General features: G+C 36.0%; 1 protein-coding gene across 2 annotated transcripts in view; it reads right to left on the bottom strand.

The window, feature by feature from the left end:
• Positions 1 to 15,536, bottom strand: part of ATAD2B (ATPase family AAA domain containing 2B) — a 164,441-nt gene that overhangs the window by 74,709 nt on the left and 74,196 nt on the right. For both annotated transcript variants that reach the window (XM_019450753.2, XM_053891118.1), the window contains exon 14: positions 5,300 to 5,459. In XM_019450753.2, coding sequence (XP_019306298.1) covers positions 5,300 to 5,459 — 160 coding nt within the window. The remainder of the gene's footprint in view (positions 1 to 5,299; positions 5,460 to 15,536) is intronic.

The following is a 15,536-nucleotide window of genomic DNA, read 5'->3' as shown; positions in this document are numbered from 1 at the left end:
CACAGAACGTTTGGTTCTATCACATGCATGAGGTATTATGACTGCCAATGAAGTAAACAACAATTTAAAACTTGAAAAAAAGTTTTCAATTGAAAAAGTTTTCAATGAACTAAAGAAATATAATGCATATCATTATCTTGTAGGTTAGTTGATATTTTGGCATTTAATATATAACAAGGTAGTATTTCAGTAAATATTAATATAATTCATTTTAAAAAGTCAAATGTTTGAGCAATTCTACCTTGATTTTTTTTTTCAAAATAGCATTCTCTACCTTAAATCTGACTATATAGTACAATCAAAATTTTAACATCTTGGTTTCAAATTAAATGAAATGTCTTCTTCTTCCACAGTCAAAAAGAAACTGAAGTAGTAAGAATCCATAATCAGCTGATATTACCATCATGAAGAGGCATATCAGAATTTTACTTTCACATTTGCCTTCTTTCAAGGAAAAAACAACACTTTGTAAAACTTGAATACACTTGTTCCTTCAACACTGCTACTTGAGCTTCTTAAAGACTATGAAAAAGCAAATTATAACCAAGAGGATAATTTTATTGGCTTGATGAGGAATTTGGGGTCCAGCACCAGAACAAGAAGGACTTCAAAGTCATCAAGCTAAGTTGATGGTCACCTGGGTTGCTCAGTCAGTTAAGCATCCGACTCTTGGTTTCAGCTCAGGTCATGAACTCCTGGTTTGTGGGATTGAGCCCCGCATAGGGCTGATAGCACAGGGCCTGCTTGGAATTCTCTCTCCCCTCTCTCTCTCTGACCCTCCCCCTCCTCTCTCTCTCTAAATAAATAAACAAATAGATAGATAAATAAATAAATAAATACACATTAAAATTTTGTTTAAAAAGTTGATAAAAGGGGCGCCTGGGTGGCTCAGATGGTTGAGCAGCCGACTTCAGCTCAGGTCATGATCTCACGGTCCATGAGCTCAAGGCCCACATTGGGCTCCGTGCTGAAAGCTCAGAGCCTGGGGTCTGCTTCAGATTCTGTGTCTCCCTCTCTCTCTCTCTCTACCCCTCGCCCACTCATGCTCTGTCTCTCTTTCTCAAAAATAAATAAACATTAAAAAAATTTTTTTAAATAAATGAAAAATAAAAAGTTGGTAAAATTTGATATCACTCGCTATTGCTCTAATTCCAAGTTCTAAGTTAGGTGTTCAGCTACCAAAATTAAAGCAATGATGTGACATTTATCTTCTTCGAACTCAAAGTATCTGCCTGAATAGATACCAAAAAAAGTATAAAATCAAGATCCAAAAAGAATGTCATCCTGAGAGCTTATATTCTCTAGAAGATGACATCAGGAATCTATTTTACCTCATTAGCAGCACAGGCACCACTTAGTGAAGACCCTCATAGAATGAGAAGCACATCAAAAAAACAAATTTAAGGGGTGCCTGGGTGGCTCAGTTGGTTAAGCATCTGACTTCGGCTCCGGTCATGATCTCACAGTTTGTGAGTTCAAGCCCTGCGTCAGGCTCTGTGCTGACAGCTCAAAGCCTGGAGCCTGCTTCAGACTCTGTGTCTCCCTCTCTCTCTGACCCTTCCCTGCTCACACTCTGTCTGTCTCTCAGTCCCTGTCTCCCAAAAATAAACAAACATTAAAAAAAAAATTAAGCTGGAAGATACCTTGAAAAATATCTATTCTTACCCTGTCATTTTACAAAATAAGTAAAGATTTAGAGAAATGAAATTAATTACTTAAGGTCAAAAGTTATTGTCAGGTCTCTAAAACATTTAGTGCCTTGCTCTTTCTCTATATAATCAACCAGAGTCTCCATTCTTTATCATAAAAACAAGAAATAGAAGATGAAATTAACTAAATTAGAAATGCTTCATTATGCACTTTAACTCTCTCCCCCTCCGTATATATAAGTTATATGGCTTCCCCTACTAGAAAGTAGCTTCCTCTACTATTAAAAAGTCAAAGTCAGGGGCGCCTGTCAACTGAGCATCCAACTCTTGATTTTAGCTCAGGTCGTGATCCCAGGGTCATGGGACTGAGCCCCACATCAGGCTCTGCACTGGGCATGGAGCCTGCTTGGGATTTCTCTCTCTCTGTCTTTCTTTCCCTCCCTTCTTCCCTCCCTCTCTCTCTCTCTTCCTCTACCCTTCTCCTGCTTGCACATACACATGTGCTCCATCTCTCTCTCCCTCTCTCTCTCTCAAATTAAAAAAGAAAGATTCAGGGGCGCCTGGGTGGCTCGGTCGGTTAAGCGTCCGACTTCGGCTCAGGTCATGATCTCACGGTCCGTGAGTTCGAGCCCCGCGTCGGGCTCTGTGCTGACAGCTCAGAGCCTGGAGCCTGTTTCAGATTCTGTGTCTCCCTCTCTCTCTGCCCCTCCCCTGTTCATGCTCTGTCTCTCTCTGTCTCAAAAAATAAATAAACGTTAAAAAAAAAAAAAATTAAAAAAAAAAAAAAGAAAGATTCAAAGCCATATTCAAGCTCTTATTTTTCAGGATTCATAAATACCCACATAACACATAACAATAATCATTAAGTGTTGGTGGTAATAAAAAGAAACAAAAGAAATTAAAAAGCATCACTGCTTCAAGAAGATATGTGTTATTTTTTGCTAATAAAGGGTTAACAAAATTAGTAAAATTTGGAAGAACCAGAGCTTCCTTTTACTTTTTTTTTTTTTTTTTATAATAGTTGGTCAAACAACAGGGGTCATGATATTCCACCGCTCAAACTACAGGACTAACATGAGACATTGACTGGTTATTGCTTTAAACTAATGGCCAAATGGAACCTTAACACTCCTCTCAATCCTTCCCTAAGCCATTCATTAGGCCTATCTCCTAGCAGACTAGTTCAGTTTCTCTGTCTGCACACTCAGCTTCTCATTCAGACCTTGCTTGCTAAGTCACTAAGAAAACCGAAGCAGTCAAAAGAGAAGTTCCAAAGACTCTCCACAGCAACTGGATCCACCTGTCAGCATATGTACCCATAATATTCTGTCTTCTCCCTAGTATCAGAGACGAACTATCTAAATCCTATGTAAAGTCATTCTCACCACTCATATAGTAAATACTATCCCCCCTCTTGCCTATTAAGGACACACTATGGTAATTCTTTCTCAATTTCATCACCAAAATTTCCTTCTCTACGGAATAACTGTCTCAGCTTTTTTAAGAACATAGGTTCTCTTGCCTCCAATCCCCTCAACATCTATCACCTTACCTCAATCCTTTGTATCCTTGTGCAGCAAAACTCTTTGAAAGACTTACCTTCATTAACTGTCTCCAGTTCCTCCCCTCCTGTTCTCTCTTAAGTTAACCATACTCCAGACAAACTTTTTTGCACCCACCACTAAATCAACTTGCTCCCATCAGGTTCACCAATGACCAGCATAATGATAAATACAATGGCCAATTTTCTGTCCTCATCTGAGTTAATTTAGCAACATCTGACAAAGTTAGTCATATACTCATTGTTACACTTCTTCACTTGGCTTCCAGAATCCACTTACATAGTTTTCCTCTTACCTTACTAACTGTTCCCTAGGACAGAGGATTTGATAATCTCATCTAATCTTGATAATCTCATGACTTTATTATCTAAGCAAAAAAAAAAAGCTAGTTCAGGCCTTTTCCATAGACACAGTCCAAGAAAAATAATCTTAGGTTTAGGTCTCAAAGCAGTTTCCTTGAAACGTAGACAGTTAAAATAACATGGAAAACTATGTTGAGATCCATGCCGTACAATATGGTAAGCCACTAACCACAAATGCTATTTTATTTAAATATTTAAAGAAAATTTAAAATCAGTTCCTTAGTCACACAAGTGACATTTAAAGAGCTCAAGAGCCACATGTGGCTAGTGGCTACCATACTGGACACTGCTTAATGGACAATGCAAACACAGAACATTTCAATCATTAGAGAAAATTCAATTGGACAGTGCTGTTTTAGACCTTGTTTATTGTTTTTGTGTGGATCGTACATTAATTGTGAGGATTGTGAACGGCATACATGACTGAGGTCCACATGACTAGGGCGATATAGAAGATAATCATTTAATTCAGATAATGGCTTTCCTGTGCTAAAATGAACACAGACTGTGTCTCTTAGAACTAAACACACTCTCCTCGTATGCTAGACCCTAAAAGATGTGCTTGGACTGAAGTCCCAAACAAAGATAACTGGTGCTTCCCCGTGCTGAAATAGACTGTTCCCACTTCTACCCTTGTCCCCACAACAAAGCACACCTCTACACATTGATACAGTCCTGGAAGCTGCACTTGGGTAATGAAAATGCTGTATATTCTATGTTTCCTATCCTGACAAAGTCAGGTAAATTCAGTACCAAAGTAAAGCCTCTAAGTTAGATAGTCCAAAACTGAGACAACTACAAATGTGGATGTGTAGACCGATTTCAAACTGAAGTATTAACTGTCCTACACAACAGCACCATTGCCTTCATTTCCCCATAATCTTCTACACTGTCCTACTAATCACAGCATTTCACATCTATGTATGTAAACCAGGCATTTTACATGAAGATCTAAATCAAAGCTATGCAACAATTACAAATGTGCATGTGTGTATATTATATATTCATAAATAGCATCTTCTTTCCTTAGGTTATATTTGTATGGATATATGTTATAAATGTTTTAATTATGCTTAAAATGTTAAATTACATAGAAAATATTGTTAAATATAGTATCTTCTCTACATATATCTCTCCCTCTCAAACTTGAGATCCTCGTGAAAAGACAAGTCAATGAATAAACTGGTCCAAACCAAGAATAATAAAAATATCAAGCAGAATTAGGGGAAAAACTTGTATAATATATTAACATTTTACACAATGACTATACATTGTGTAATTATACATTCTTTTTAAAAAAAATACACTGAAATGAATAATTTTTGCTGCTCTAAATTAAATATGATGTTATGGTCATTTCTATGAAAATTTGCACATTGGGTTCTTATTTATAAGCTCACTAATATTCTAAAAACATTATTTTTATGGGAACAAAGCTATTTTGGCTAACTGGAGACATATAACCTGCCATCCAAGATAATTACTACAATCTGGTGAACTAAAGTAAGCATTTTAGTAACCTAATCAAGAGTTTTCCTGAATAATTATTAATAGAAATAGACTAAATTATTTAATAATTACAAGCTTTTTCTGAGAATTAACCTAAGATATTTCATAAGCACAAAATTTTAGAAATGAAAATTCATAAAATATCACTCTCACAGTACATACATGGTTGATAAATGGATCACAAATAAATCTTAACACACTGAAAACAAAAACTTACCTTTTGATCAGGCAGGTTGAAAAGGAATTCTCGGTCAAAACGACCCGGTCTCCTGAGAGCAGGATCTATAGAATCAAGTCTGTTTGTAGCACCAATAACAACAATTTCACCCCTGTTATCTAATCCATCCATAAGAGCAAGGAGGGTTGATACTATAGAGCTGTAACAAAAGTTTCAGACAAAATGATAAATTAAAAAAAGGAAAGAAAAAAACTGTAAAAACTGCTGCTTATACTACACTTTATCAGTCTTAAATGCTAATAAAATTATAGCATGAATAAATCTTAACGCAAAATAATGCACAGAAATTATTTTTAAAAGTATTCAAACAATTCATTAATAGACACATAAAGCAAACAAAGAACAATAAAAGAGATAAGGATTCCATCAGAATTAATAATTTTTCTGCTTCAAAGGGCACTATCAAGAAAACTGAAAAGGCAACCTAAAGAATAGGAGAAAATTTTTGCAAATTATATACTTGATAAGGGTCTAAGGTCCAGAATATACAAAGAACAATTACAACTCAATAATAAAAAGAAAATTAACCCAACTTAAAAATAGTTAAAAAAGGGGTGCCTGCATGGCAGTCAGTTAAGCATCTGACTCTTGATCTCGGCTCAGGTCATGATCTCACAGTTCGTGAGTTCAGGTCCCGCATCAGGCTCTGCACTGATGTTGCAGAGCCTGCTCTCATTTCTGTCTCTGCTTCTCTCTGACCTTCCCCCACTTGTGCTCTCAATCTCTCTCTCTCTCTCAAAATAAACAAACTTAAAAAAAACTTTTTTTTAAGTCAAAAGATTTAAATAGACATTTCTCCACAGAAGATTTACAAAGGGCCCATCATTAGGGACATGCAAATCAAAACCAAATGAGGTACCACTTTGAACCCCCAGCATGATTATAATAAAAAAGACAGATAATAGTAAATGTTGGCAAGGATGGGGAGAAATTGGAACATTCACACAATGCTTGATGGAAATGTAAAATGGTGTGCCTCCTTTGAAAAGTCTGACAGTTCCCTCAACTATTAAACATAGAGTGATCATATGATCCAGCAATGTCTAAAAAAAACTGGTACCAAAATGTTCACAGCAGTATTCATAATAACTAAGAGGCAGAAATAACTCAAATGCCCATCAACAGATAAATAAATGTGGTGTATCAATACAATAAAATAGAATTTGTCAATAAAAACAAATGAAGAACTGATAGATGCTATGATACAGATGAACCTTGACAACATTGAGTTAACTGAAAACAGCCAGTCACAAAAGTCCCCATATTGTATGATTCCATTTATATGAAATATCCAATAGGCAAATCTACAGAAATACAAAGTATATTAGTGGTTGCCTAGGGTTTAGTAGGGGATGAAGAGGAGATTGGAGAGTTATGGGTAAAGATTAAAAGGTTTCTTTCTTTCTGGGAAGATGAAAATGTTCTAAAATTAGTTACGGTGACAGTTACACAACTCTAGAAATATATTGAAAGCTACTGAACATGTGGTTTAAGTGACTGAACTGTATGATATATGAACAGTATCTCAATAAAGCTGTTTTTAAAAAGAAATACAGGGGTGCCTGGCTGGCTCAGTTAGTAGAGGATGTGACTCATCTTAGGGGTCATGAGTTTGAGCCTACATTGGGTATAGAGATTACTAAAAATTAGTTAATTAAAATAAATATAAAAATCTCAAAAAAAAATCTAAAAGTCTGTTTTAATATATAGCAATCTGGGGGGAGGGGTTATATCTGACAATTTATATGATGTTTAGAGTTCCTATAGAATTACATGTGCATTAGGGGTGCCTGGGTGGCTCAGTCGGTTAAGTGTCTGACTTCTGCTCAGGTCATGATCTTGCAGTTCATGGGTTCGAGCCGCGGGTTGGGCTCTGTGCTGACAGCTCAGAGCAAACAGCTCGGATTCTGTGTGTGTGTGTGTGTGTGTGTGTGTGTGTGTGTGTGTGTGTGTGTGTGTGTCTCTATCTCTCTCTCTCTCTCTCTCTCTCTCTCTCTCTCTCTCGCCCCTCCCTTGCTTGTGCTCTCTCTCCCTCAAAAATAAATGAATTAACATTAAAAAGAAAGAATTACATGTGCATTACTATTATCCTTTCAGACAATTTCTTTACAATGGCTACTATTTTAACTAAGTTCAACTCAAAATAATCTTGTGCATATTTTAGAGTAGTTTTTGAAACTATGACTTAAACATTTCTGAATAAATTTGTTACATGTCTAATTATAACACAAATCAGTTCTAGTAACAAAGGTCTTCCTAGTGTTTCCCAACTGTTCTCATTTATATCCTTTACTCTTACTGCTAATACCTGCCAGAAATAACTTCTCCAATATGCTCAACATGTTAAAGAAATCATTCTCACTCCCAAATAAACTGTTCTAAATGTTTCTCAAAACTATAAATGGAACCAAAATGCTAGAGATCCAGTGTACATGCATATAGAGGATTTGTGCTTGTTCTTTTTTTTTCTTTTTTTAATGTTTATTAATTTTTCAGAGAGAGACAGAGCCTGAACAGGAGAGGGGCAGAAAGGGAGGGAGACACAGACTCTGAAGCAGGCTCAAGGCTCTGAGCTGTCAGCACAGAGCCCGATGTGGGACTCGAACTCACAAACCCTGAGATTATGACCTGAGCTGAAGTCAGACACTTAACCTACTGAGCCACCCAGGCACCCCTAGACTGGATAATTCTTTATTCTGAAAGACTGCCCTGTGCATTATGCAATGTTTAACAGCATCCCTGGTCTCCACCTACTATCCAGTTTTGACAATAAGACCTACCCAGGCACCCTGTGCTTGTTCTTTTCTAATTAAATAAGAGAAAATTAATGACCTAAGTGTTTCACTTCAGATATAAAGAGTGCAATAAGCATCCTGAAGCCTAAGTTCATATTTATTACCTCAAATTTTTCCTTAGCACATTCCAATCACAGATAGGCATGTCAAGTGTTTAAGATTTATCAACATTTTAAGTGTTTTCTACAAGGATTTTCAGAAGACAAAGTCTTAAACATGGCCAGAAACAGAATTATAACTTAGCTTAGATTCTACCAACAGTTGTCTTCTTTAAAAAAAAAAAAATCAAATGACCAGCCCTTGGATCAAAATCCTCTAGTAACCCCTATTACGTTCAAAATAAAGTCCAAACTACTTTATACTATATTTGAGGCCTACCTGCCTGCCCTAACCCTTCTCCTACATTATCTTCTAAAAGCATTTTTGTAATTTAAATATGGATCTAAATAAAATGAACTGGAATTGTTTTGTATGGTATGAAGAGGGATCCAATTTTTTCACCAGATACCCAATTCTCCCAGCATTATTTATTGAAAAGGTCATCCTTTCCCAATAGTATTGCACTGTCTCTTTTATTATAAATCAAGCATCTATATATGTGTAGATTTATATATGGCTCTGGCTCTTTTCCATCAGTCTATTTATCAAGACTTCTACCAACATCAAATCATCTTAATCCTAAGAGGCCTTAATAACCAGTAGAGCAAATACTCCCACCTTGTTCTTCCACAAAAGTCTTCACTATTCTTAGTCCTTTTTATTTCCATACAAATTCCAGAATCATTTTGTCAAGTTCCGCCCCAAAAAAGTTGATTCTGAACAGGATTATACTGAATCTATTGATAAATATGGAAGAACAAACAACTTTTAAATATCCAGTCTTCCAACTTATGTAATGGTATTTCTCTCCATTTATTTTATTTTCCTTTAATGTTTCTGAACCAAGTTTTATTCTTCCCCCCAAAACTGTACATGGAACTTAATTTATTCCCGGTATCTTCTATTCTAAGTGAGTTTATAAATAGTAATTTTGCATTTTTATGCAGAAAATTGGTACACAGAAAAACAAAATTCTCTATAATGATTGGTTTAATGTTGCAAGATGCTCATTACTATACTTAAGAAGTTATCTGGGGGTGCCTGGGTGGCTCAGTCAGTTAAGCGTCTGACTTCAGCTTGGATCATGATCTCATGGTCCGTGATTTCAAGTCCCACGTTGGGCTCTGTGCTAACAGCTCAGAACCTGGAGCCTGCTTTGGATTCTGCGTCTCCCTCTCTCTCTGCCCCTCCCCCACTCATGCTGTCTCTCTCTGTCTCTCAAAAATGAATAAAGTTTAAAAATGTTTTTAAAAAAGAAGTTATCTAGAGACAGCTTTGGAATTTCCACATGCATAATTATATCACCTACAATGACAACAGTATTGTTTACTCCTCTTCAATACACACACCTTTGTATTGTTTTTTCTTGCCAGACTACACTAACTGGGATCAGTGTACACTGTTGATCAGAATTGTTCACTGCAGCCATGCTTATAATACCTCATATTAAAAGTTTTCATCTTTCAACATTAAGTATGTTTGTTATAGGTTCTTATAGATACCTTATATTCTTCATTCTCTAAGATGAATGATCTTATCAAAAATATTAAATTTCATCCATTTCTTACACATCTATTGAGATGACCATATGATTTTTCACTAATATGATAATGTGATTAATTTACCTTAATTGATTTCTCTCATGTTAAACAAACCTTGTACATGTTAAATATAATCAATTTGGTCATGATGTATTATTATCCTTCTTAAAGCTTCCTAGAAGTCACGTTACTATTTTCTTTAGGAGTTTTATATCCATGTTCACAAGTGAAACTGGGTTCCAATTAACTTTCTCATACTATTCTACATAAGTTTTTCTTTTTAATTAAGTGTTTTGAAGATATATTTGACATACAATACACTGAACATACTTAAAGTATACAATTGGGTAAGTTTTGAAGTAAATACACACTTGTGAAACTACCATCACTCTCAAAATAAGTAATCTACCCATCATGCTCTTCCTCATGTCCCTTTGTAATCCATCCCTACAGCCCTTCCTTGACCTCTATCCAATACCCAGGCAACAACTGATCTGTGTTCTTACTTACAGATTAGCTTGCATTCCCTAAAATTTTATATGTATGGGATCGCACACTAAATACTCTTTTTTTTCCGGATTCTTTCACTGAGCATAATTATTTTGAGATTCACCACACTGTTGGTTTACTAATAGTTTCTTCCTTTTTATGGCTAAGCAATATTCCATTATATGGATATGCCAAAATTTGTTTACTGAGTCACATGTTGATGGCCATGTGGATTGTTCCTAATTTGGGACTATTACCAAAACAGCTATGAACATTCATATACAAGTCATGAAGATTTTCCCATAGGTTTGTTCCTAAAAGTTTTACACATTTATCTCTTAAGTTCATGCCTTTATCCTCTTAACCTTTAATGCTTAAAGAATCTGACACATCACATTTTGCATTCCTAATATTGCATATCAAGGTCTCCTTTTTGTCCTGACCAATCATGCCAGAGGTTTGTTAATTTTATTAGTTTTTACAAAGAAGCAACTTTTGATTTGTTGATATCTATACGTCTTTGTTTCAAGTTCATATTGTTTGCTATTTTTTGTTTACTAGTAACACTGAATTAGAGTAACAGCTCTTAACAGCAAACAAAATTCTCTTCTATCTTTTTGCTGTTTCTTATATTCTGTATATCACTAAACTTTGAAAATTAGTTATGATTTAAGATACAATATATGATCAATTTTTATAAATCCTGTGTATGTTTGAAAACAGTGTTCATTCTATATTTGTCTCAGGTAAGTATACCCACTAGATGATAAAATAAGGTTGTCCAAATAATCTATAGGGCATTAACGTATTTTTTTTTTCCTCATTTGGTCTTTTAACTACTCAGAGGCACATATCTCTCACAATGACTGTCAATTGGACTCTGCAGATCTGTCAATTTTTGTTTTATACAATTTGGAAACACAGTCATTAGGGAATTACAAATTCTAAATTGTTACTAAATGACTATTATGGACATTTTATATGAATAAAACCATATAACATGTAACCTCTTATGTATGAATTACTTCACTTAGCATTAAGTCTTTGAGGTTCATTCATGTTACATCTACCGGTACAGGGTACACCCATTCCTCTTCAAAGTGGAATAACATTCCATTGTATGGATATAACACATTTTATATATCCATCCAGCAGTTGATGGACATACGGGTTATTTCCATGTTTTGGCTATTATGAATAACACTGCTATGAATATTCATAACTGAGGTTTTGCATGCCTTTCCCCACAATTTTACTTGGAATCTTTCTATATCTTTCTTTACACATAGATATGTCTCTTATAAACAAAATGTCATCAAATTTTGGTCTTCCCCAGTCTGACAAATTTGTCTTTTATAAAGAACATTTAGGGCGCCTGGGCAGCTCAGTCAGTTAAGCGTCCGACTTCAGCTCAGGTCACGATCTCACAGTTCATGGGTTCAAGTCCTGCATCGGGCTCTGCACTGACAGCTCAGAGCCTAGAGCCTGCTTCAGATTCTGTGTCTTCCTCTTCTCTCTGCCCCTTCCCCACACTCTGTCTCTCTCTCAAAAATAAATAAACATTTTTAAAAATTTTTTAAATAATATAAACAACATTTAGTCCCTTTACATTTCATGTCATTTTTTATATAATTGGGTTTAAACCTACAATTACATGTTGTGCTGTTTCTCACACTAGTTCTATGATTCCCCTCCCTTTCTTCATTCCATCTGGACTGATATTTTTGTTACTCTATTCCCCCTTACTAACAGTTTAGAAATTATGTTTCTATTAGTAATTACTCTAGAACTTAAAACCTGCATACTTGGATCTCAAAGGTCCCCCTTCCAAGTTTGATGGATGAAGACTTTGCCAGATGATCCCTTACTCTACTTCAGAAAATAACTATAAAACCTGTACATAGTAATACATAAACATATACTTGAAGGAACTGGTGAGTAAACAGAGATACAGAGACTCTGTTGGAAGTTCATGGTCACTTGCAGAAAAGGAGAACATACAGAGAGCAAGCTCCCCCCTCTCTCTGGCTTTCAGCACAGGGCTAAGTATAGTGAGGCAGGTGAGGAAGATGATGTAGGGAAACTCCTTAGCTTTCCAACCTGAGAGTTCAGAAAAGAGTGTGGGAGATCCCACAAGAGCAAGAGCAGGTGAAGACATCTCCAAACTCTATTTGCCCACATCTCTAAATGACCCCTAACAAACAAAGGCAGAGAGCAAAGAAACCAGCCACAGATAAAACATTTGAAAGGAGGCCAAAGCTGCCAGCTCTGTAGTTCAAGCCTAAAACAGAAAATCATCTATAAAACAAAGGAAATATTACGCATAAAAGGAAAATAATAAAATCCAAAGCCTTCATAAACTAACATTAATAATATCCAGGATGCAATCCAAATTGCCCAACAAATGAAGAACCAATGAGAAAATAAAATCAAGCAGGCCTAACAGTGAGATGAAACCAGATGTTGAAGAAGCTAACACAAAAGGATTTTAAAGCAACAATCACTAACCTTGATGAAGTAAAACAAAATACGTTTAAATGCGTGAAAATCATACTAGAAAAATATAAATAATGAAAAATAATTAAATGTAAGTTCTACAATTGAAAAATAATTTCTGGAAAAAAAATGTGTTGGCTGGACGAAACAGCAAAATGGACATGACAAAGGAAAAAGTAATGACTGACTGAAGACAGATGAATAAAAATTACACAAGATGAAAAGACAAAAAGATTGAAAAAAAGACAAATTAGCAGACACATGATAACCACAAATAAGAGTAAACAGAAAGCCCATACTGAGAGGCATATCACCACTAAGCTGTTAAAAACCAAAGCTATAGAGCAAATATTCAAAGCAGCAAGAGAAAAACCATATATTATATAAAGCACAGGAAGAATGATCCAATTAATGGCTTTCTACTTCTAGGCTGTAATGTAGGGGACATAGAATCCTGGTGGGAATCAGCTGACTGACTCAGTAAGTAGAAGAGACAAAGCTGAGATTCCAAGGACCCCAAGAGGACTTAGAGTTCACCAAAAAGAGTACCAGAGAAGAAACCACTGCACAGAAAGAAAACTTAAGAAATAGCCACAGGGCCTCTCCAGACTTCAGCTAAATATTGCACGCTTGTGAAGAAATCACTCACAGCTTCGGGAAAAAAACACCCAGAAGGACTAGAAGTAACAGTATTTTATACTCACAAAGAACCAGGAGTATTGCCAGTTCCCAGAAGCCAGATTGGTAAACCTCATGATTCACAGGTCATTGTGTATAATACACACAAGGACCCTCCTTCATTAGTGGGGAATAGTTAGCTACACTGAAGACTGCTCCAGATCCACGTAACAACTCTTAAAAGCACGATTCAAAAGAATCAAACTGTTTTCTTTTTTTTTTTTTTAATTTTTTTTTTTTATTTTTTTAATGTTTTTATTTATTTTTGAGACAGAGAGAGACAGAGCATGAACAGGGGAGGGGCAGAGAGAGAGAGAGGGAGACACAGAATCCGAAGCAGGCTCCAGGCTCTGAGCTGTCAGCACAGAGCCCGACGCAGGGCTCGAACCCACGAACCGTGAGATCATGACCTGAGCCAAAGTCGGACGCTCAATCGACTGAGCCACCCAGGCGCCCCAATCAAACTGTTTTCAAGTAAGTTACGGTGTCCCCTCAAAAAACTCAAGAATATTTATTTATAATATCCTACCTAGGACTCAACAAGGCAAAATTTATGTCTGGCATCCAATAAACTTGCCAGAAAATACAGTATATAATAAAAATTAATCAAATAAAATCAACCCCAAACTAAGATGTTAGAATTGGCAGATAAGGACATTAAAGTAGTCATTATAAAGATATTCCAAATGTTGAAAAGTTTCTTATATTTTTCTACAAAAGATACAAAACAGACCCACACAGAACCTGTAGAGATCAAAATAAAAACATGTAAGATGAAAAATATAATGAACCAGACAAAGAACAGATTAAACACTTTAAAAAATTAGTTGACTAAAAGAGCAAAGCAACTTCCCAAAATGAAACACTGAAGAGATAGTTTAAAGCAAACTTAGGGGTGCTTGGCCGGCTCAGTAGGTAAAGCATGCGACTCTTGATCTCGGGATTGTTGAGATGGAGCCCCATGTTGGGCGTGGTGATTAGTTAAAAAATAAAATTTTTGGGGGCGCCTGGGTGGCTCAGTCGGTTAAGCGTCTGACTTCAGCCCGGGTCACGATCTCACGGTCCGTGAGTTCGAGCCCCGCGTCGGGCTCTGGGCTGATGGCTCAGAGCCTGGAGCCTGCTTCTGATTCTGTGTCTCCCTCTCTCTCTGCCCCTCCCCCATTCATGCTGTGTCTCTCTCTGTCTCAAAAATAAATAAACGTTAAAAAAATTTAAAAAATAAATAAATAAATAAAATAAAATTTTTTTTAAAAAGTCAAAATTAACTTATCATCAGTGAACTGTGAGACAAGATCAAGCAACTTATAACTGGAGGACCACAAGGACAGGAAAGACAAAAACAAGGGAGACAGATAAATATTTTAAGAAATAATGGCCAAAAACATTAAAACTATGATGAAAACTAGAAGCTCACATATGTCAGGAGCTCAATTCAAGAATGAGAAAAAAAATAAATGGAGAAAACGCTACCAAGGAATATCATTAAACAAACTGCACAAAACAAGCAATAAAGCAGAAAACAACCATTAAAAGCAGTTAGAGGAAAAAGATACACAGCCCAGCAATTCCACTCCTAGGTATCTACCCAAAAGAGATGAAAATACATGTGAACACAAAGACTTACACATGAATGTTCACAGCAGCATTATTCATAACAGCCCAAATTGGAAACAATCTAAATACATATCCAATGTGTGCCTTATCCATACAATGGGTACTACTCAGCAAAAAAAAGGAAAAAAACAGCAACACATGGCAAATCATGGATGCTCCATTAAACCATCATACTCACTGAAAGAAACCAGACATAAGAGACCACATACTGTGTGATCCCATTCACATGAAATGTTCACAAGAGGCAATTTTTTTTTTATTTTATTTTTATTTTTTAATATATGAAATTTACTGTCAAATTGGTTTCCATACAACACCCAGTGCTCATCCCAAAAGGTGCCCTCCTCAATACCCATCACCCACCCTGCCCTCCCTCCCACCCCCCATCAACCCTCAGTTTGTTCTCAGTTTTTTAACAGTCTCTTATGCTTTGGCTCCACAAGAGGCAATTTTATAGAGACAGAGATTAGATTACTGGTTGGCTGGAGGGGAAAACAAGGATTT

This window comes from Panthera pardus, unplaced genomic scaffold (genome assembly GCF_024362965.1).
Source record: "Panthera pardus isolate Hobbes unplaced genomic scaffold, ASM2436296v1 HiC_scaffold_26, whole genome shotgun sequence".
In the NCBI taxonomy this organism is placed as follows: Eukaryota; Metazoa; Chordata; class Mammalia; order Carnivora; family Felidae; genus Panthera; species Panthera pardus.
This window is presented reverse-complemented; position numbering and strand designations above follow the sequence as displayed.